Source organism: Eptesicus fuscus, chromosome 12, assembly GCF_027574615.1.
Source record: "Eptesicus fuscus isolate TK198812 chromosome 12, DD_ASM_mEF_20220401, whole genome shotgun sequence".
Taxonomy (NCBI): domain Eukaryota; kingdom Metazoa; phylum Chordata; class Mammalia; order Chiroptera; family Vespertilionidae; genus Eptesicus; species Eptesicus fuscus.
In genome coordinates, this window is record NC_072484.1 from 64195723 (window position 1) to 64219177 (window position 23455).

At 53.9% G+C, this 23455-nt stretch overlaps 1 protein-coding gene across 3 annotated transcripts; it reads right to left on the minus strand.

Annotated features, from left to right (window-relative positions):
- Positions 1-8164: 8164 nt before the first annotated feature.
- Positions 8165-23374, minus strand: KLF15 (KLF transcription factor 15). Of its 3 annotated transcripts, XM_054724271.1 has the most exons (4): positions 23195-23374; positions 20537-20667; positions 17628-18728; positions 8165-9406 (listed from the first exon to the last, which is right to left on the minus strand). In XM_054724271.1, the coding sequence occupies exons 3-4, from the start codon at positions 18701-18703 to the stop codon at positions 9238-9240; spliced, it is 1245 nt and encodes a 414-aa protein (XP_054580246.1). In that variant the 5' UTR covers positions 18704-18728; positions 20537-20667; positions 23195-23374; the 3' UTR covers positions 8165-9237. The 3 variants fall into 3 exon arrangements, with proteins under 3 accessions (XP_054580246.1, XP_008157715.2, XP_027994497.2); XM_008159493.3 differs by lacking the exon at positions 20537-20667; XM_028138696.2 differs by lacking the exon at positions 23195-23374 and having other exon boundaries at positions 20537-21718.
- Between the last annotated feature and the right edge of the window lie 81 nt (positions 23375-23455).

Genomic DNA, 23455 nt, shown 5'->3' on the forward strand with positions numbered 1-23455 from the left:
TGTTTATCACCTGATACTTCATCAACAATGGCTTGAACATAGAAGGTGGGGCAAAGGTCAGTTTACAATTGTTCGTATGGAAAATAATACAATAATTAATAAACAATGCAAGAATAAACTCTGTGTTTTGCCCTCTCCTGTTTTAGCTTTGAGTTCTCTCTGCTAAGTGTATAATGATCTGTGAATGAACACTGAGGAGATGTTGCAATCCTTTTGTAGAGGGAATAGGCCCGCCCGTCTGCCAGCAAGATGTGCAGGTGCTGGAAAATGTTTGACCTGATGAGATGACTGTTGGAAGAGCACTGTGTTCATTTAGAAGAAATGTCTTATTCAGCTTCTTGGCGTGAAAGAGTTGGGGCTACTGAGGGAATGCTCAAGTAACAATGGGTAGTAATAAAAATGCCACCAACAGTAACAGCTTTTAGGCCCTGCCACACTCTGTTCTCAGTGCATTTCATGTTCACTCATTTAGTCCACACACTGACCTTATGAGGAAGGGACCATTATCATCCTGTGAAGATAAGGAAACTGAGGCAGGGAGAGGTTATATGAACCAGGGAGTCTGACTCTGATTCTCCTGTGCATTTAAAGAGGCCAGGAATTTGACGTTCCAGGAGGAAGAGGGAAATGCTAAGGTGACAGAAGGGACAGAGGCCAAAAGTAAAGTCCCTGGGTGCCTCACAGAGAGGGTGGCCAATAAGTATAGTTATAATCTTTACTTATAGTATATATGTATAATTATATTATGTAAATATTATAAATTATGGAATTATAACTTAGTAGATATTATAATTATATTATTATTTTAAGTAGAGGCCTGGTGCACGAATTCGTGCACGGGAGGAGTCCCTTGGCTTGGCCGGTTATCGAGGCCTACCAGGGGGCCTGCTGGCAGGGGAGGAGGGACTGCAGGGGTTGGCCAGCCAGTCGTGAGCAGGCGGGGGGTGGCCAGCCGGGTGGAGGGGCCACAGGAGGTTGTCTGTGAGAGCGCACTGACCACCAGGAGGACAGCTCCTGTGTTGAGCATCTGCCCCCTGGTGGTCAGTGCGCCATAGCAACTGGTTGACAGGTCATTCCAGTCATTCTGGTCATTCGGTCATACTGGTCGCTTAGGCTTTTATATATGTAGATTGAAACATCAAATAAGGGTTTCCCAAGCAAAATATTGTAACCCTGCAAACTTTTAGTAAAGGTGGCACAGATGGTTCTTGCCAGAGTGGCTGGACTCTCAGGACGAGTATTGAAGGGGTCAAGTGGGAGAAATGGGGTGCTATGGGAGAACACAGAGCCTGCTGAGCTGGTGAGGGGCATCTTCACTACCAGGAGGGGGCATGAATTTCCAAATGTGCACCCAGACTTTTAGCGAGGTTAGAAGTACGAGAGAGAAGGAGCTCCCAACACTCACTGCATCACCACCCGCAAGTCCTCCCTCAAGCTACACACAGGGGAGGTCCCAGTTTCATCTATTAAGTGAGACCCAGAACTCCTCTGCATGGGGCGCTCATGGGTCCTGGGTGTCCTCTGTGGAGGGGGGTGCAACTGTCCACTTACTTGTCCTGCCAGCAGCTCCAAGCCAGTGTGAGCACCCACTTTTTGCCCTGGGCTTCAGTGGGAGAAGGGCACTCACTGCCACTTTGCAGTGGGACCAGACAGGTTGCCTCTTTCCAGCTGAGCCCTCTGGGGACAGCTGTTACCAACTTACCAGTCACCAGTTGCCAATTACACCATAGAAACGAGACATCAAAGCTCATTTCTTCATTTTGTGCACAAGGCAGAGATTTCTCAGGGAAGGGGGAAATATATAAAATCAGATGTCAAAAAATGACACTGGTCTAAATTTCTCTTTTAAAAGGCAAGGACTTCTCTGGGAAAGAGTAGGGTCCTACCAGAGACACTTCAAGCATTCGCACAACTGTTCGTGCAACCTGGGGGTTTAGAGCCAGACTGGTATTAATTACATTATTACTTGGACATTGCAAACCTTTCTTCTCTTTCTGAAACAGTATTTGGTATCTGCATTTAGGTGGTAAAACCCATTTGCCATTCTTTAGACTCCTGTCTAGCTAAATGTATTTTCACTCTTGTAGTCAGCCATTTCCAGCTCTGACATCCCTGCTTTCATTCTACTCATCTGTCACTCAGGTGCCTGACGTCTCTGATATAATCTTTTGAAGGGAGCTGTGGCGATCCCACTCCACACTAGCGCCAGCCCCATTCCGTCTGGAAACTGCTCTCATTAGCTCAGCTCAGAGTCGAGGTCCATTTCACAGAACCAGACGCTGGGAACAGGTGAGGATGGCGATGCCGGTGTGTCCTCACATCTCCAGGACTCCCAAAATTACAGCAGATGAGCTGAGATGGGAAAGGACCAGTGGAGGTTGAAAGCTTACTTGGTCTCAGGGTCCAGACCTCACTCCATGAGGGGCTCCTTTCTGCAAGGCCCACAGGTGTCCCTTCCAGCCAACGCCTGACCTCAGGAGGTGCGAGCTGCCTCTGAGCTTCCATGTCCTTATCTCAGAGGCAGTTCTCTAGTGGGAGGCCCTTCTTTGGGTGTCGCACTTTTCTTTCTGCCTCATCACTTGTAGCCTCTTGTCCATCATGCAATGGATTTGCTATGTTAAATATGCTAACTTCCTCTTCACACATCCTGGGGAATCAATCTAGTCACAGTGGTTTCACATAAGTACCCTGAGAGTCAGAGAGGCCAATAGGGCTCAAGTGGGCTTAGTTCCAGTTTCTGCTTCCAAGACCCACCCACTATGCCCTACTGCCTCCACGGGTAGGGTATTTTCCCAGCCCTCCACTTATATCAAGTGTGCATATAGTTATATATAATTTAATTACATATTGTATAATTGTATTAGAATTCTATTTGTGCATATTTGTTATCCTATCTAATATAGAGGGACTATGCTAATTGACCCTCACACCATTGCAAAGATGGTGGTGCCCACAGCCAACAAGGAGGGAATATGCTAATTAACTGCCACACCCTCAAAGATGGTGGCACCCACAGCCACAAGATGGTGGCACCCAGTCCCCTCAGTCCCCCAGCCACCCAGGGCTGGCCCAAGGTGCAGGCAAGCCTTGGATAGCGGCTGCCCAGCTGCCCAGAGCCACCCGAGGCTCAGGTAACCAGGGCCGGACGAGACTTGCGCTGCTGGCAGTGGCAGCAGCAGAGGTGTGGTGGGGCATCACTTTCCCCTGATCACCCGGTCGCCTCCTGCCCCTGAGGGCTCCCAGGCTGTGAGAGAGGGCAGGCCAGGCTGAGGGACCCCCCTCCAATGCATGAATTTTCATGCACCGGGCCTCTAGTGTTATATATTAGTACTAGAGGCCCGGTGCACAGATTCGTGCACCAATGGGGTCCCTCAGCCTGGCTTGCACCCTCTCACAATCCGGGACCCTTCAGGGGATGTCAGAGAGCTGTTTCAGCCTGATCCCCACAGGCCAGACTGAGGGATTCATGCACCAGATTTGTGCACTGGGCCTCTAGTATGCATATAGATCTTTGGTTAATCTCTTCCCACCCTCCCTCTCCCCCCTTTCCTCTGAGATTCATCAGTCTGTTCCATGTTTCCATGCCTGTGCATTAAGCGTCTGCCCCTGGTGGTCAGTGCGCATCATAGCTACCAGCCGAACAGTCACTTAGGCTTTTATATATAGAGATATGTTATACACTAGTATATGTTACATATTAGCACATTTTATATGTTACATTTTAATATGTTATATATATTACTAGAGGCCCGGTGCATAAAATTTGTGCATGGGGGTGTGTGTCCCTCAGACCAGCCTGAACCCTCTCCAATCTGGGACCTCTCAAGGGATGTCCAACTGTCCGTTTAGGCCCAATCTCGGTAGGATTGGGCCTAAACGGGCAGTTGGACATCCCTCTCACAATCCAGGACTTCTGGCTCCCAACTGCTCACCTGCCTGTCTTCCTGATTGCCCCTTACTGCTTCTGCCTGCCAGCCTGATCACCCCCTAACCACTCCCCTGCCAGCTTGATTGATGCTTAACTGCTCCCCTGCAAGCCTGATTGCCCCTAACTGCCCTTCCCTGCAGGCCCAGTCACCCCCAACTTCCTTCCTTGCTGGCCTGGTCACCCGTAACTGCCCTCCCCTGCAAGCTTGATCACCCCCAACTTCCCTCCCTTGCAGGCCTGGTCCCTCCCAACTGCCCTTCCCTGCTGGCCTGATCGCCCACACCTGCCCTCTCTTGCAGGCCTGGTCCCTCCCAACTGCCCTCCCCTGCTGGCCATCTTGTGGTGGCCATCTTGTGTCCACATGGGGGCAACCATCTTTGACCACATGGGGGCAGCCATCTTGTGTGTTGGAGTGATGGTCAATTTGCATATTACTCTTTTATTAGATAGGATAGAGGCCTGGTGCACGGATGGGGGCCGGCTAGTTTGCCCTGAAGGGTGTCCCAGATCAGGGTGGGAGTTCCCTTGGGGCATGAGGCGGCCTGGGCAAGAGGCCTGTGGTGGTTTGCAGGCTGGCCACGCTTCCCGGTGACCCAAACAGAGGCCCTGGTATCTGGGATTTATTTATCTTCTATAATTGAAACTTTGTAGCCTTGAGCGGAGGCCAGGGCAGGCCAGGGTGGGTAGGAAGCTTGGCTTCCTCCATCGCCAGGGGCAACCCAAGCCTCCTGCTTGCTCCAGCTCCATTGCTGCCGCCATATTTATTGGGTTAATTTGCATACTCACTCCTGATTGGCTGGTGGGCGTGGCTGGTGGGCATAGCAGAGGTACTGTCAATTTGCATGTTTCTCTTTTATTAGATAGGATTTACAGTATTAATACATATGCTATTTGTTCTGGAGTCTATTCCAGAACCCCAGTATCTAGCTACTGATTTTTCTTGCCCTCCATACCTATCTATCCCACTTTCATCTTTCCTTCCCAGCTGGGTCTGGGATCCATGTGAGTTTGAATTCCACGGCAGCACTCGGAAGCCTGCCCTACCTACCCTTCTTTGCTGTCTCCAAGGCAGATTTTAATTCTTCTGTTGCAGTTTTTGTTCCCTTGCAATATTCCCTCACCCCTTCCACCTCTCTCTGTATCTCATCTTGTTTCTCTTCTATTTCAGCCAGGGCCCCTTTTGTGGCCTCCCAAGAGCCACCAGGAATTTTTTTTACCCGTTGAAGATAACGGGAAATTTCCAAAGATGCCTTTCTGGGTCCTGCAGTGGATCGCTGAGACATATACTTTCTGAATCTTCTGAATGCTCCCTTTGCCTCCACCTGCAGTTTTTTAACAGGCCCCGTGGCGTTAGTCACCTTAGCCTAACTTCAGGTAATGCAGTTCAGACTTGGTGTCTGTCACAAAGAGAACTGACCTTGTCCCCGTGTTTAGTCCCCTTATGTGATGTTCCAAGGCCCTCACCACATTGACAGCTGTGCAAGTTAACATGCCCATTCCCAGCAGTTTCTCCCTATACCCGCTGTCTGGATCTTTGATACTTAGAACCAATGGAACATGAGAAAAGTTATAGTTCCCTAGAAGTCCTGACTCCAGATCTTTCTGCTTCTGTCCCCTTGACCTTTGTAGAGATTCTGGATCCTTTTGAAGAGTAGACATTGCTGACTTTATAAGGGTTTTGTTTTGTTTACTTTTGTCCCCGTGGGTGAGGATTCTGTCATTTGCAGCCTTGGCTTGTCAACCAAAATTTCAGAGCGCCTCTGTTCCCTCAGGGTTTCCCTTCATGATACCCTGATATTCCAAGCCTGACAGTTGGTTCCCTACCTGCCAGTAACACCCATTCTGAGAATGTGGACAAAGCCATGGGGGAGTCGAATCCACCAACTCTACCATGACTTACATGCTGCAGGGAAGGGGCCAATTTGCAAGGTTCTGAGAAGTGAACAGAATGTGTGCGTGGCACCAGGCTCGACACCAACACAGCAGGTGCGCTTGCAGTGAAAACTCAATGCCTACTCTTCTTTTCTTTCTATTGTAATAGAACTTCCAAATTTTAGTTGTGCCCATAACCTCCAGATTAAGACTAAATTTTCCAGCTTTTCTTGCAGCAGATGAACCTGTGATGAAGTGTTGGCCAATGGGACATGAGTGGATAAGACTGTGCAAATCCCAGCCCCTGACCTTTCAGGTAGGGAGGGAACACATGGCCCCTTGATGGCTTTCCCTGGGCTGGCACAGTACCCTGGTGAGCCATCTTGAACCAACACCCTAGGGCATGGAGAGCAACGAGAGAGGAGCTCAGGTGCCCCACAACGGAGCTGCCATATCATCCTGGACTGCTTACTTTTAGAATATTTAAATAGAGAAAAATAAACTACCTACGTAGGCAACAGTGTTGGGGAGTTTCTTTGTTATAGCAGTCTAACTCATACTCTGCCTGCTACACTACCCAATAAACGGTACTTCCCCCTCTGCGTGCCTTTGGGAAGGGTATTGTGCAAGGTGGGGGTACCAGGGTGTTAAAGCTCTGCAACTTTCCAGACTCCTCCCTATTAGAAACAATTGTAGGAACATTGGCTCACATCTCCATCTGCTTCTTGGCTCGTAGGCCAAGACAAACATTCTTCTTCCAGTGACAAAGGTGGTGGCATGGGAGTCTCCCAGAGGTAGGAGACAAGCTAGGTGCCTCAACAGAACACCCAATGCTCTCATGGGTCATGCTGCAATAGAAGACCAGAGGCCCTGACTGCCCAGGCTCTCCATCTGGCCTGAAGGCAGGCTCACAGCCTGGAAAGGGTCCTCACCACTATTCAGAGTCACACGCTCTCTCTTACCCTTCCCCACCAGGTATGACCTGAGGACTTTCATCCCCATTCTGCAGGGGTAGAAGCTCAAATCTATAGAGTTTAAGAAACCCACTCAAAGTGGGGGGAGTGGGGATCAAGAGGCAGTGCCCTTCCCTCCATGCCCTATTCACTCAGCTGTGCTGCCAAGGTGCATGACAAGGGTGCAAACATACACATCAGGTGAGGAGTCTGGAGCCAGACTGAGGGTAATGACTTAGACCACCCCACCACCACAACCACCCTAGCCTTGGCCCAGACATAGGGTCAGCTGGAGGCTGCAGGTGCAGCGTAAGCAAGCTGTGGGGACATCCACTGAGATGAGCGGAGTAGGGTCCTGGGTCAGTGCCCAGCACCATGGATACATGTGCTCACAGGCTCCTCCACAGTGACTGTCCTGACCTCTGGTGTCCTTTTATCTGGGCTATGTTGTTTGTTTATGGATGAAGAAAGGCTATGCTCATGCCTCACTTACCCAAGCCTGTTTGGCCATAGAAGGTATATTTGGTCAGGGCAAAGGACAGAGGTCATAAGGCCGAGTCCTTTCCCCAGGACCAGGGCAAGTCTCTGAGGGTGTCACTGAGAAACACTTGCTCTGACTTGTATCAGGTTGCTGGGTAGACAATCACCTCTGGAAGGTCCTCACCTACTAATTCACACAATAGGAGAACTGTGGCCACCTTCCCTACCCACCTGGCTAGCTCAGGGCTTCTCCTTCCTCTGGTCCCGCCCCACTCCCCACCCATTCCCAGCCTGTCAGGATGTGTGGATGGGTCCAAATCCCAACTGTGCAAGTGCTCAGAGAGCCCTCAAGCATCTGCGGGAGTTTTGAAGGCTTTGTCTCCCCAGAGCTCTGAGCAGCTGGGGAGGGTGAAGGTGGTGGCTGAAGTCCTAATCCATTTACCACCACACATGCATGTGGGAAGTAATATGCCATTTCCTCGGGGAGCTCAGGCGGGAGCATGATCTGCCCCCTACATCTGCACAAAACATACAGCCGGTGCACAATAAATACCCGATGGGCTGCACAGAAAGTGTAAAGTGCCGAGCAAGGGCCTCCAACAGTAAATCAGAGGAGTAGTGACTCCCATGGGCCTGGCCTGGCCTGCAGTGGCTTCCCATAAGTGAGGCTGGGATAAGGGTTGGATTTGTGTAGAGAAGAAGAGAGAGCACTCCTGGCCTTCTGGGATACTGGAATAAGCGAAACCTAACAGCCAGCCTGGAGGTGGGGCTGTGTGGGAACCCTGCATGGCGGGGCCTGGGGCTTAACCCCAAAGGTGCCTTTGTTTCCTTCCAGGTATAAACCTCATGGTCCCCTGAGACTCGGCCCCCAGATTACCCCATTTCCTGGCAGAGCAGAGGAAAACAGTGTATGAATATCATTAAGTTATTGAGTTCTTTTTTCTTTTTATTGGCAAAGTAAATATATTTTTATGAAGGACCAAAGAAAATATACATAATTGTAACATATATACACCAGCTTTATAGATTTTTAAAATTTCAAATTTACACAAATGCTGATGTTATTAAAAGATATTTTATGTAGATGTACCTATGTACAGTTTATTTACATACATTCATAGGATGTGAAATAAACCTATCAAAACAAGCTAGTTCATTTGATATTAATTTCTAGACAAAATGAGGAATGCATTTCTAAATAAGGATTGGGGGGCTTTATCTGCTTCTTCTACTCGCTACACAGCCTGTTCCCCTCTCCTCCCAAAAGGTGACTCTGGAGGCTGGTGTCTGGAACCAGGACGAGGAGATAAGCCACACTGGGTGCAGATGCTCCGGGGCTAGCCTGCATCTGTCTGCCTGCCCTGCACATTTAACTGAAGCACATGCACTGTCAGCCCCCAGAGGGGGGACTTTTCACCCCAATCCTGTAGCCACCAGGAGGCCAGGTCCTGCACCCCTAACAGCCCTGCCATACCTTCTGGTATGCAGGCTGAGCAAAGCATTTGGACAAAACCACCTGCACACCATAGTGCAGCCCAGGACTTTTGGCCTACTTCCTTTTCCCCCGTGTGGCTCCCTGTGGGAACAGACATTTCAAAACTGCACATTTCATCTTCCCGGGCAATAAAGTGCTGGCCCTGGCCCAAGCAGGGAGCCCAGTGGGAGAAGGGCCAGGCCCCCAGACACTGCGGCAGAGGCCTGTGACAGCGGCGCAGGAAGGCACGAAGGTGCAAAGGCACAAAGGCCGGCCTCCTGGGTCAGGGGCTGGGTCTCCCCAGGAAAGGCAGCAGGTGGGGGGCTCTGGGTTCCTGCCTCCCAGGCCAGCCCCCCTCTACTCATACCAACCCAGGCTGCTGGGTTGGCAACATTGTCACATCTCTCTGAAGGAGGCAAATAAATTATTGCTACAAAATATATGGGCAATCTGGACGATCTGATGGGGCTGGTGGGATGGGGTAAGCAGGTGGTAGCGGTAATGGTTGTGTGGGTGGGTGAGGTGGGGGGTCAGTTGGCAGCACGTACGGAGCGACTGCTCCGGGGGAAGCGATGCACCTTGATGTGCTTGGACAGGTGGTCACTCCGCGCGAACTTCTTCTCACACACAGGGCACTGGTAGGGCTTCACGCCTGAGTGCGAACGCCGGTGCCTTGACAGTTCATCTGAACGGGAGAACCTACAGGGACACAGCAATCAGTGAGGCCAGGCTGGCCCGCCCTGCCCCAACCACCCCCATCCCCCCCAAACACATACACCCAGGCCAGCAGTGGATCCCCAGGACTCCACCAGCTGGGCAGCCCAGGGTACTTCAGCTACCCAAGTGCTTCTAAATTTATGGTGAAAATCCACTGTCCCGAGCCCCCTCCCCATGTAAATCAAAGGCTCTGCCAGCACAGCAGGCCATTCTCCCGCATCTGGTAGGTGTTGGGACAGGCTTTCAAGCCTACCAGAGATCTGACTTTCTCTCCACTCACCCCACCCCACCCCACCCCAAACACCGCCCCCCTCTGGCGTGCAGTGGTATCAGCTTGCCCTAACTGAAGCTATCCAGAACTTGGGGCTTCCGTGGAGGTCTACATTGGGAAGCCCAACTAGAGGAGAAAGTGAGGCTGAGGAGAAGTGTCTTTCCCCAGCTGAGCAGGGAATTCTTGACTCCTTTCCCTTGCCTCCATTAAAGAGACTCACCCCACCCTGGCTGGTTGCTCAGTGGTTAGAGCACTGGCCTGTGGATTAAAGGGTCGTGGGGTCGATTCCCGTCAAGGGCATTAACCTCGGTGGCAGGTTCCCCAGCCCTGGCAGGGACGCTTGCAGGAGGCAGCCAATCAATTGTCTCTCTCTCATCGATGTTTCTCTCTCCCCACAACAACACTGTCTCTAGATATTGATAGAAAAAAATAGCCTTGGGTAAAGATTAAAAAAAAAAAAAGAGCCCCACCCAATTCCTGGACCCAGTTTTCCTGAAAGCTGGACCCCCTAAGATGTCCCCAAACAAAACTGTACCTCTACAAGGTACTTCTGAGAGTTTAAATGGTTCCCCTGCCACCTCCCTCTCTTGGCCCCAGTCTGTCCAGGAGCAAGTGTTCCCATAGCCCAGAGGCCACTAGTGGGAGAGGTAAGAACTGACTGGACCCCAGGGCTTAGACAGCTGTCACTGATGTCAGGGATTTGAGGCTCTCCTCACCCCTCACATCCCCACTCCCCACACACATACTCTCCTCCTCTGTGCTCCACCTATACTGACTGTCCTTGTTCCCTCTTGACATAGGACATTTGCAATACTGTTCCCTTTATCCAGAATGCTCGTCCTCCCCTTCTCCTTGCTCCCTCCCACCCATCCCTTAGAGCCCAGTTCAAATGTTACTTCCTCAGGAAAGCCCTCCACGACTACATCATTCTAGGTTCCCACAACACAATGCACCTCTATCCTGGCCCCTGCCACAGTTGTTGCAATTTTAAATCCATTTCTTACTTTTTGATGAGTGTCAGTCTGTGCCACTAGACCATCAGCTCCATGAGGAAAGACACGTCTACCTGGTGCATGGTAGGCGCCCAGTCAGTGCATTTACATGAAAGTGTGGACACAGCAGGCACCCAGAGCAGGCACCCACAGGAGGATGGAGCTGTCATAGGGACAGTCCTCTCAAGTCCTATCCATGCACCCACATGCATGCCCAAAACCACACACTCACACACATACACATGTGCACAGCACACCCATGTGTGTACACACATGCCACATGTTGTGTGCATGTCATGGACACTGGTACACTGCACACGTGTGCGCACTCATACATATATACATGTCACCCACTCCACATCTGTGCGCACATGTATGCACATGTGCGCACACAATACATGTATACCTATGTGAACACATACATGCACATCTGCACACACTCAGAGGAGTGCCAGACCCAACAGCCCCGTTCCTGGACCTGGGGCCACACAGCAAGAGGTAGATTAGGTGGTGCCCCTGGAAAGCTGTCCCCAACCCAGCCAATGGGTGGGGGGTGATGGCCCACCTCTGGCATTGACCTGTGGATGGAGGCCTTGATCCTATAGCCTGCCAAGGAACAGGAAGACCCAGCAGGACAAATCTTGGGGAATGCCGAGGTGGACAGCAGGAGGGCCTGAGCACAGATGGGGAGCGGGGCCCAGAGGCAGGGAAGATAAGCACCTCAGCTTGGCTTGGCTGTCCCTGGTGCCCTGCCCCTAGAGCACGACCAGGTTTCTTCTATCCCCATCCCAGAGCACCAAATGTGGTGAGTACAGAGAAATACTCTCAGCATGTTTTCAGAATTAAGGAAGACCAACTGGCCCATTTTCCAGATGAGGAAACTGAGGCTCAGAGTGATGAGGGCCTGATCTAGGGTCACAGGTAAGGCAGAGCAGCCGAGGCCTGCGCAAAGGTCTTGAAACAGCTCCCTGCTGTATCCTGCCACCCTGGTGGCCACAGAGGGCCTGGCCACACCCCCAGAGCCTGGCTAGAAGGTATGTGCCACTGGAGCCCTGTGCCAGGGAGGAAGCAGCATCAACGGGCTCTGGCAGTCAGAGCCTGGACCTGAGCTCCTGGGCCAGGGCCACGTGCCTCCAGCTGGAGTTGGACATACAGCTTCAGAGCAGGTGGGCATGCCCAAGGCAGGGGGCAGCAGAAAGCTACAGGAAATGCCATCGACAGTGCCAGAGCCTTCCCAGACACCAGGCACTGGGCGTGCCTGCACCTTCCAGGGAGCCAGGATCAGCCCCATGGGACTGACAATATCACATTGTAAGAGCTCAAAGAGAACAAGAGGCTTGCCAGGGGTCCCACAGCAGTGGAACAGCAGGATCTGCTCAGGTCCCACCCGACTGGGAGCCCTATGTGGTCCTGAGCAAACTTAAGAACCATCCTGGGCCTCAGTTTTCTCATTATCTAATGAAAATCTTGGGATTCTTGTCCACCTTCCAAAACTTTTCTCAGAGGCCAAAGGCAGTGACACAGGACCACAGGGTCCCTGCCATCATGGGGCACCAAGGGAAAGCCAGGTCTGAGAAGAAGCTGTCCCCATCTGCAAGCCCGCTCCCTGCTGCCTTAGGGTCCTGTGATTTGAGAGGTACTGTCCCTAGGAACTGAACCCTCAGAAGATCCCTGCCTTACGCCCTACTCACATTGTCCTAAAGAGCAGCACTGGAGAGACCTGGGACCACAAAGAGGGAGGGGACAAGTGGCTGAGATGGGCAAGTTGGCAAGCTCTCTGAGGCTCAGTTTCCCCACCTGAAGCCAGGTAAGTGACAGATCTGCCTCAGAGAACTATAAAAGGCGACAAGTGTTTACAGCAGTGCTTGACACATGGCAATCACCCAACAATTGTGAACTCCTATTATCAGCAAGGAGCTTAGCACAGCGCCTGGCCTCTGGGAAGGTCCTTGATTGTGTGGGTGGTTACTGTGAATTGTGTTACCGGGTGCAGGACAGGGAAGCACAGAGGTCCAGGTGACTTTCCTGAGCAGCTTATAATGTCAGCACTACCACTGGCACACACAACACCTTTGTGCAAAGCACCCCTTCCATCAGCCAGAAAGCCATGATTATAGTCAAGTCTCAAAGATCCCAATGGGAATGGCACCCCCCGGCGTTGTGCAGTGCACAACCTGCCCAGCCACACTTGGAGGCCGAGCTGACTGCAGGGATGGGTCGGAGAATGCCTCATCGAGTAGGGGAAGCAGTGACACAGGCCAAGAGAGCCAGACCACTGGGCTTGAATGCTGTCCCTGCCACCTTTTGGCTCTGGCCTCAGGCCTGCAAATCCCCTTTTCTGGGCCTCTGTGTCTTCTGGGGATGACAACAGTACCTGCCACACAAGGGGGGGGGGGGGTGAAAGTTATTAATATTCATATTAGCTGCAGCAGGAAGGGATTCTTTCTGGACAGAACTGCTTGGCCATTCTGGAACAGGACGTTCCGCTGCAAGGAACAAAGAAGGCCTGTGTCTGAGAGTGAAGCAAGGAAACTTCTAGGAAGGCAGGCAAGCAGCCACTTCCCAGATGGTTAGCTTGGAATAGGGAAAGTCTGATTTCAACCCTGTCAAGGGTGCCAGAACCATGTCACAAGAGGGGAAGGGACAGGGAACACTGGCTTCAGGACCAAGAGCAGAAGGAAGCGGGGGCTGGTAACCTGGGCAAGTGACAATGGGGGAGAGGAGTGCAGGGAGGGATACTGTTCATCACACAAAGGTGCACAGGGTGGGGCACAGGACACAGTGCCAGGGCCAGAACAGGCCTGGTAGGAGGAAGAGGAATCTGCTCACCAGACCCAGCAAGAAGAAGAGAGGCAGTCTTGGGAGTGGGGAGGCAAGCAAGCGTGTAGGGGGCCACTCCAAAGACCAGCTGCAGGTGGAGCTCCTCTCAACACTAGCAGGCCACACCTGACTAGAGGCTTGCAGAAGGGGCTGGAGAGAGATCCTCAGTCTGGGGGTGGGGGGTTGAGGGCAGACAGCCCAGGGTGAACTCCTGGCTCTGCCACTTACTCATAGGACCATGGAGAGCTTACTTAAATGCTCTGTGCCTCATTTCCTTCTCTGTAAAATGGGGACAACATACTGAGGCATACCTCACGGACTTGCTGGAACATTACATGAGTTACTGTGTTGGGTGCATGCAGAGCAGTGCTTGGCACACATCAGGAACTGCTGTTATCACTGCTGCTATTGCTAGCTCTTTTCCCTCACCCATGGTGTACCACCTGAAAAGGCTGAGGGCCTGTGGGGGAGAGAGGACACCCAGCCATGACAATCCCAGGTGCACAGAGAAAGATGAGGGGAAAGCCAGCCCATGACTGCAGGTGTCTCCAGGTGGGAGAGGCATGCCTGCCATACTATTTGCAGGTCAGGGTGAGGCTGAGGCACTGCCTGGGGGTGCACCCAGAGCCATACTCACTAGCTCTGTCCCTGCAGGCTTTCTGGGCCTCCATTTCCCCCTCTGTAAAATGCATATTGATGTCTCTATGTTCCAAGGCTATTGTAAGGACTCAGTGAGTTACTGCCTGTGACCTGTGCAAAACAAAGCGGAGACCATTATAAGACCACCTACAGTTGCCACTGGGGAAAAAGCGTTGGAAAGAGAGGGCACAGAGAGGGCTGAGGTCCAAGTGGGAGCGTGGCCTGCAAAGGTGAGATCGGCAAACAGATTATGTGGGCCTGTGGGCCAGAATGAGAAGCTTGGATGGTGCTTAAGTGAACCAAAGTACACATAAAGGCCAGAAGAGCCTCATGAGGTAATGAGTCCCCCATGGCAGGAGGCATGCAAGCAAGTATAACTCGTGGAGGGGATTCCAGCTCTGAGGACCTTAGAATAGTGCCTAGCAGAGTGTAACTGCTCAATAAACATGATACCTCCTCCTCCTCCTCCTCCTCATCATCATCATCATCACTTCTCCTGCCCTGTCCAGACCATCATCATCATCATCATCATCATCATCACTTCTCCTGCCCTGTCCAGACCATCAACATCATCATCATCACTTCTCCTGCCCTGTCCAGACCATCATCATCATCATCATCACTTCTCCTGCCCTGTCCAGACCAAGCTGCCACAAAGCTGGGTCTGTCCTCCTGTCCAACTGCTACAAGGGCTCTCTTCACCTCTGACCCTCAGATGAAGGCTATGGCCACATTTAAGGGACATGCATGTCTTGTATACATCCCCGGGGTGTGAGGATCCCTGAAGGCCAACTGGTACGCTCAAATTCTCAGAGAAAAAGCCCTCCTGAGAAGCAGCGTGCTAGGCTCCCAGGGTCTCTGCCATGTGTGACCTCCACTCTGGAAGAGCTTGAGAGAAGGTAGGGATGCCCTTTGAAGCCCTAGGAGTGGCTGGAGGCAGGGATGGCTCCAGGGTCGACTCCATAGGGACCTCATCATGCCACACACCTACCATGCCTTTCACTGTTGAGTGAATCCTGAGCAAGAGGAACAATGCCAAGGCTTAAAGAGTGGCAGAGCTGAATTCCCTCCATAAATCCCACTATTGTTTGTACACCTCCTGCCATGGGGAACTCACTACCTCATAATGCCACTGTGTCGGGGCTGAGATCTGCCTCCTAAGATGCACTTTGGGCTGCGGTTCCTGTCTGCTTTCTGAGACAGCCTAGAAGACAGGTCCCCTCCTCTTGTGGGAGTGGACCAATTGGGCAGCCTTGACCAAGGACCATACCTTTCCTCTATGGTCCCACCCAGTCCTATCCCAAATGGAAGGGACACTTGCCAACAGTCAACAGCAGCCAGAGGACCGCGCCCAGGAAGATGAGCCCATCATAAGAGTCAGACTGATGCTCTGCCAAGCCAAATGCCCAACCTCTCTCCAGCCCTGCACCCCACCAAGAGGAGAATGCATCCAAGAGGAGTCCCTCTAAGTCTCAGGGTGCCTCTGAGATGGGGTACCACCCACGTGAAGGCCAGGCAGAGAACCTTCTCTTCTCAGACTCTGATCTTGGATTAAGAGTGACAATACCACCAATGAGAAAGGGGCACTGCTGAGCACCCCTGGCCCTGGTAAGGAGAGGCAGTGAGTAGGCCCCCCTGCTTTATAGATGAGGAAACTGAGGCTTAGGAAGGGGGATCACCGCGAGGGCACACAGCGAGCTGGAGGCTGACCAGGACTGGGGCTTTAAACCATGCCACCAGGCACCTCAATACCTTTCCCTCTGTAGTGGAGTACCTGCCTCTAAAGCCCCATGTCTATGGTCTCCTCCCTGACCCAAGCTCTGACCACCCAACATTACACACATACCACCACATCAGGCCTCACAAGCTGCCCTGCAAGTGCGCCTGTACCCGAGGTCCTACTTGGCAGAGTGCGGCACGAGGCTCAAAGGCATACAGCACCAGCACTGACACCCAATGTGGTGGGGCTAGAACACAGGCTCTCACAGGAAGAAGCCCTGCGGGTCTGCTGATTGGCACCTTCGGGGCCTTGGGGTGGAGGGTGCCTGCACTCAGGAAGGGCCTCCATAACCCAAGATGCTTTTTGGGACAAGTCCCTTCCCTGGTCACCTCTGCACTCCCATGGAAAGGGGATGCCAGCATCACATCAAACATTCCAGTCACAGCTCCTGTCCTGGGCCAGCCAGGACTCCAGGAGTGGCATCTCCCACCCTGAGACCACTCTCAGGAACTCTCAGACAAAAGTCTGGTCAAAAAAACAAAAGCTGCAAACGGCTCCCTGTGAGCCACACCAACATGGATGCACACTCATAGACAAGGTACACACATGGTCATGCAGCAGAGGCACGCCTGAAAAAAGCAAGATGCATACACATGTGCACACAAAGTTATACAGCCACTTGCAAGATCCAGTTCTGCACACAGATGGGACATGCCACATCGCTCTCTCACACACTCACACATGTAGCAACAGCCACATCAGCAAAACCCAGGAATGTGCCAGTAGAACAAGCCACCCTCCCAGGCAGGCCAGAGATTCCAGCAGGGTGGGCATCCTAATCTGGGGAGAGCCCAGCTGTGGCACCCCTAAGCGTCTGAGCTCCTGGCTGGGCTCCTGGCTGGCTGCCTGCTTTTCAGGAAAAGGTGGACATGCTCTCCCAAAGAAGGTGAGCCAGCACCTGGGGCCAGGGAAGGGAGCTCCACTGGGGTCCCATCCAGCTATGCTGCCTGAGGGCTGGGTAAAAAGTGCCCCGTCCATTGAGAGTTGGTTTCCCCGCCATGCTACACAGAGTAGAGCCTTCCACCTTTCGGTCAGCACACCCAGCTGGGTCCTCCCTTGTGGTTGGCTTTTACAGCTTCTCTAACACACCTCTAGGTCTCCCATGGGAACAAGGGCCTGGCCCAACCCATGTGCCCAGGGACTTCTGTAAGGGAAGCTGGTCCCTTTGGTTGGGAAACAGCATTTTCAGGATGTGACTGCTCTAATATAACCACTTGGGTTCAAATCCCATTTACAAAGCTGTGTGACCTTGCGCAAGTTACTTAGCCAGTCTGAGCCTCAGTCTGCAGTAAGCAGTAAGATGGGAGTAAGGGTGGCACTTACCCTTTGGGGTGCTGCGAGGCAGAGGGAACAGTGCACACATGGTCAAAGCCCCATCTAGCACACAGCCCAGGCCCCATCATTCTCAACTGTCCCTGTTATGCTATGAGAGCCCTTCTGCCCTGGCTCAGCCCCCTCGCTCTCAGCACAAGCCCCAGCAAACCTTACCAGGAGACCTGTTGTTTTCTGGCTTTAGTGATCAGGAGGGACAAGCAAACCTCTGAGCAGCTATTGCTAGCTCTGGCACTGTCCCCAGCACACCCCTCTCCCCTTCCTAATCAGTCTTACCTAATGTAAGAGAAATCAGCCTTCGCGGCACACCCAGAAGAACAGAGATAAGGGGCAGCATTCACCACCCAGCCTGTCACCCCTCATACTGACCTCCAGCCACAGCCCGGCCAGGTGCAGGCAAAGGGCTTCTCGCCTGTGTGCCGTCGTAGGTGGGCCTTGAGGTGGCTGCTTTTGGTGTACATCTTGCTGCATCCGGGGAAAGTACATTTGTGCATTTTGATGAGTTCTGCCGCCGGGTTCTTGGGGAACTTCTGGCCCATGAGGAGGCCGGTGGGGCCGGGCCCCAGGGGTCCTGACCCAATGGGCTTGGCAGCAATGGGCACAGGGGCAATGCGCACGAACTTGGAGGGCACGTTCAAGTTCGAGGAGGGCACCACCTGGGGCAGGAGTGCAAAGGTCTGCCCCTGGATGTTGACCAGGAGCTGGGCTACCTTGACACTCTCCGGGGCCTGCCCAGGGGAGGAGGGCTCTGTGCCCGATTCCTGCTTCACCTGCACAGGTTGAATCTGCAGCAGCAAGGGGATGGGGCCATCGGGTGCAGGCCCCCCACCTGGGCCCTGAGTGTCACCCGCATTGGCACCACCTGGCTGGGGAGCACAGCGCTCTCTCCCACCAGACCCAGGATGGAGATGGCTCCTGTGTGGCCCAGCTGAGAGCTGACTACAGACCTCCACATCCTTATTGTTGCTCTCTGGAGCCTCCTTGACCCCCAGCTCCATGTTCTCCTCCAGAAACTCTTCAATCTCCTCCAGAGTGGGCTGGAAGGGCCTTGGAACATCATCGGGGTCACCGACAGGAAACTCTGGGAAGCAGAAATGCTCCCCCTTCACAGGTGCCGGTGCCCTCCGCCAGGCCTCCCAGGTCACAGGACCACTGCTGGCCCCAATGCTGCCGCTGCCACCACTGCCCAGCGTAGCCTGGGATAGCAGGAAGTCCAAGATGTTGTCCTGGCCCTCAGCGCCCGGGCCACTGCTGTAGCAGGAGCAGAGGGCTTGCGAGTCGGGGCTGGCACAGGAGCAGAGGCTGGAGGCATCACTGTCATCTTCCGAGGGGGGTGAGGGCAGCATGTGGTACGCTTGCCTGCTTACCAGCCTGTCTCCCAAATAACCAACCCGGCACTTCGGCGACGAGAAGTTCTCGTCCACTGGAAGCAAGTGGTCCACCATGCTGGCCTGGCCGTGCCACTGCTGGCTGTGGAGAGGAACAACAGAGCGCCGATCAGGACAGCACACTTACCTGCCATCTCGTGGGCCTGTACCCCCGCCCCCCCACCTGCTCACAGTCCCCATTGCCAAATGCCTGGATCCTGCCTCCATCCATACCCCAGGATAACTCTCTCTGCAAGAGTGTTTTCTGAAATTGCGCCACCAGTTTGCAAGAGTGCTCTCCCAAACCCATTGCACAACCTGGGGCACTTTTGCTTTCAAATGTATTTTCCAAAATAATTCTGGAAAGGGACACACGTGTGTCTGTGAATGACTGCGACTGCGTGTGAGCAAGCAAGGTATGTGAGGAGGCTCTCTGCACCTTGGAACAGCCAAGGTCAAGAACCCTGTCCAGTTATTCAGAGTTGCTGCATTTCTGAGGACATCTGACCTCAGCTTCATTCCTGTTGACTCATTAGAGTGGGGAAGAATGGCCATTTGCCCTTTGACCCTTGTGTTGTTGGGGCTTGGGTAGGGTTGCCAGATTGAGCAAATAAAAATACAGGCTGCCCAGTTAAATTTGAATTTCAGAGTTTAAAAAATGAACAACTTTTAATTTGTAATGTATGTCCCAAATATTAGATGGGACTTGCTTATATTAAAAAATTACTATATCTGAAATTCAAGTTTAACTGGACAGTCTATATTTTAATTAGGCAACTCTAGTTTGTGGCAAAAAATTAAAGACCCATTGTGCCTGCCCTCAAGGCCCTGTTTCCCCATCTGAAGCGGGCAGCTCACCACCCTCAAGCTCTCAAACCCATCTGAGCTTGGCTGCCTCCTTTGTGAAAGGAGAGGAGGGACAGGCCTGATAAAACAGACATTTTACTGAGGTTCTGTCCCTGGGAGAACTCACAGGAGCAGAGGTGGACCCAGATCTTACCTCATGTGACTTCACAACCGCCCAGTAGGCCCGTAGAGAAGACCCCCTTGGCCTGCACCCATGGAGCACTCACAACCTCGGGAAGACCCAGCTAACTCCTATCTCCCAACTAGACCATGCTCTCCACGACAGCAGGCTGGGCTGTAGGGTGTCCGCTGTGTCCCCAGTTCCCAGTGTGGCAGCTGGTGCCCAGGAGGAGCTCAGAGAATGTCAACAGAGAGGAGAGGGGAAAGCTGTGTCCTCTGAAGGCCATGCTAGATCTGGTGTCCAAGGAGAGTCAACAGTGTCAGGCTGTGATGGGGCCACCTCTGTGGACCTTTGTCCCCACCCAGTGATCATGAGTGGATGTTTATTGAGGTTGGGGATATTCTGCACCTGAAGCCAGCGCTTCTCTGCTGCCTGACATCACCTCTGCACCCACCCCCATGCTCTGTCACCAGGACCTCAACTGGGCCTGTCACCCAGCACTGCCCAACAGTCAAGAGGCCCAGCCCTGGGCAGAGAGCTCCCAAGGCTGGTCATCATCAACTGTGACCTTGGGCAAGTCCTCCCCAAATCTCAGTTTCCCCATGTTTCGTGTTCCCAGTGACCTCAGGACCTTTGACCTCAGTTCCAAACTGATCAGGGAAGCTTCAGAGCTCCAGGAAACAAGGCAAGGTGGATGCCCTTGGCAAGTCTGCACTTCTGGGAAGTTTCACCAGGACATTTGGCTTTTAGTCGAAATACTCAGCTAAGGACTTAAAATTGGGTATTTTAAAATACACTCTATTCACCAAATCAGGTGCCTTAAGGAATAAAAATGCCAGATAATATAAAGGGCAACGAGGCTGGGCAGAACTCACACTTGGCCCTACACCTCCCTCACCCCTGCCCCCCACCCCCACCCTCTGAACAGGGGGCTATGGTCCTACCTGTGCAATATGTCAGCTGAGCAGATGATCTTGGGCAGGTGGCACAACGTCTCTGTGCCTGTCTTGGTTTACTGGGTGGGGATGCTGCCAGCAGTGCCTAGTTCTCTTGCTTTAAGAGTCCAATGAGCTACCTATCATATGATGAGCACTTACTGTAGGGCTGGCATGAGCACAGGGCATGGTCAGTACCAGCCATTAAGATTAGCCTCCAAGTGGGGGAACATACGATCTTTCTGTCCCTCTGCTGTGATGTTAAGGAATGCGGGGGACTCCAGCCTTCCTGGAACCCGGGAGAGGCCGGGACTGGTGGGAAGAAGCAGATCAGACCATGTTCCTGCCCACTTAAGCTCTCCTCTAAATTGTGACCACCAACTGAATATTCCATAATATCAAGGAATTTGTCTTGATATTTTTAAGTGTGATGATGGTACTGTGATTCTTATTAAAGGAGGCCTTCCTTTTCTAGATATAAACTGAGATAGTCACAGGTAAAATTATATAAAAAGAGTGAGAGAAATAAGTAAGTACAGTAGGATAGGGTGGGAGGAAACCTCCAATAGTTTCCCAAGGAAATGTGACCCAGCCTCTCCCAGCACCCAGCACCTGGGCCCTGCTCATCTCACCCACATCTCACCTCCACCTGCTCCACACCAGCTGTGTACCAAGCTCACCAACTTCATGGACTTCGGGCCACTATTCTGGCTGCCCCCTCTCTGAGCATCCCTCTTTCCCCAGTACTCCAAATAGGAGTAACTTACTTCAATCTCAGCTCAGAAGTCACTCCGGGTGGGGGCTCCCCTAACCATTCTCTAGTACATCATCCCATGTTATATTCTTCCTAGCAGTTGCCAAGGCCAGAAACTATCTCAGTTATGTGTTTGTGTACTTTATTTTCTGTCTACCTCCCCACCAGAATATAAGCCGTTCTGACTGTTCATTCAGTCCACCTCTGTATTCCAGTGTAAAACAGGACCTGGCAAACTTTGCTGATTGAGGGAGTGAAAGGCCGCTGCTGAAAGGGAGCCAGGAAGGAAGGGGGGCGGGTCAGGAGGGTAGAATGAGACCTGCTGTAGAACCCCAGGGTCAAGCAGCAGTGTAGTAATGCAGGGCTGAGCAGCCTGGGCTGGACGCTGAGACACTGGGAGCCTAGAAGGGGCTCTGGAACTGCTGAGGAGAGGGCATCTGAAAAAGGGCACGCCAGGGCTGAGTCGGCTCAGGCCCCTAAAACACAGCAAGCACGTGGCACGGCCAGGGGCACAGGCTTCGCGCGGGGAGGGGACGCACTGTTCCGGGCACCGTCCCCAGCCGTCCACCGGACTCCGCCCCTTACCCCCCCTACCCCCTTCGGCGCGCCAGGCCTGCTGTTTATCCTCCCGGGGACACAGCGGCAGCAGGAACAACATGTAATTGATAACAAGCCCAGCGCCGGCCAAGGGCTTGCCATTGGGTCAGCGTGCAAATCAAGGGGGGTGGCGGACGAGGCCGCCCTTCAAAATAAGAGTCTGGGCTATCCGCTCAGCCGGCAGCCCCAAAAGTCCACGAGCCCGGGCGTCCTCGCACCTGCAGGGTGTCCGGAGAGCCCCACAAGCCACCCGGTCCTTAGAGAAGGGGACATGATTTGAGGGGTTCAGACATTTGGTCATGTTGTCAACCCCCATTGCTGGGATTGGGCGAGCAAGCCCCTCTTTGCCCGCGAGTGGAGTGGGGAGGGAGGGCGGCACGGGTCAGGAAGGGGTTCCATAGGGAACACCACAGTGGGGAGCCAAGAGGGAACCGGACGGCCAGGGAGGGAGGGGATGGCCTCTTCTCTGCCCCCGCCCCCGCCAGTCCCCGGCCATCGCTCTGCTAACAGTTCAGCCCAACAGGCCAGGAGGCTGAGCGGGGAGTGGGAGTACGAGCCGTGTGAGCGGAGCGAGTGTACGCGACAGGGTGCGAGCGCGTGCCGTGTGGCCGTGCGTGTGCGGGCGTGGTGCGCGGCGGCCGGTGTGGCAGTACGGGAGTGTGTCCGCGACGTACTCGCGCGTGGAGCCAGCGTCGGTGCCCGGGCGTGTGTGCGTGTGTGCGTTTGTGTGTGTGCGCGTGTGTGTGTGCGCGTGTGAATGCGCGTGGGAAAGGAGGGGTTGGGAGCCCGCCCAGACCCCTCGGTGGAGGTCCGGAGTGCTGCCCGCCGAGCACCGCGCCCTCGGCCCGCGCCCCCTCCCGAGCAGGCCGCGGCTGCTGACCGACAGTAACCCCTCCACCCCAGGCCCTCCGTCCCCCGCCTCCCCGGCCCGGCGGGCCGGTACGTCCGCCTCCCCGGTCCGCTCGCCAGGCCCCGCCGGGTGCCCGCCATATGGAAGGGCAGGCCGGCGCGGCGCGAGCAGATACGAGGGGCCAGGCGCCGAGGCGGCGGTTCGGACCAGCGCCGGGAAAGTGCCCGCGGACAACAGGGTTCACTCTCCCACCGGCTGGTCCGACCCGCACGGCCCGCGCGCAGGATGTGCCCGTTCCTCGGGCATTTCCTCGGACGCTCTCGAGGAGCCTGGGACAAGGGCGCGGGCGCCGGGCCACTCGCCCAGACGAGGTCCAGGACCACCCCAGCCCCCGCGTCCCAGTCAGCCCCCTGAGCGCCCCGGGCCGCGTCCACGCGGCCGTCCGGCCTCGCCGCGCCTCTCCCACCTGAATTCGGCTCACGCCCGGCCGGCGGCCAGGCCCCGGCGGTCCTGAGGCCCAGCGGGCTGGGCTGAGGGCAGCGGGCTGGCTCCCGGTCCCACGGCGGCCGCGGGCCGAGCCGCTCTCGCTCACTCGCCCGCGGGCCCGCGAGTCGCTGCGGCCGCCGCCGCTCGCTGGGCGCTCACTCCCCGCGGCTCACGTGACACCGCGGGCGCAGCGAAGGCTCGCAGGAGGCTCGGCCTCGGGCGCGCGCCCCATTGGCCGGCG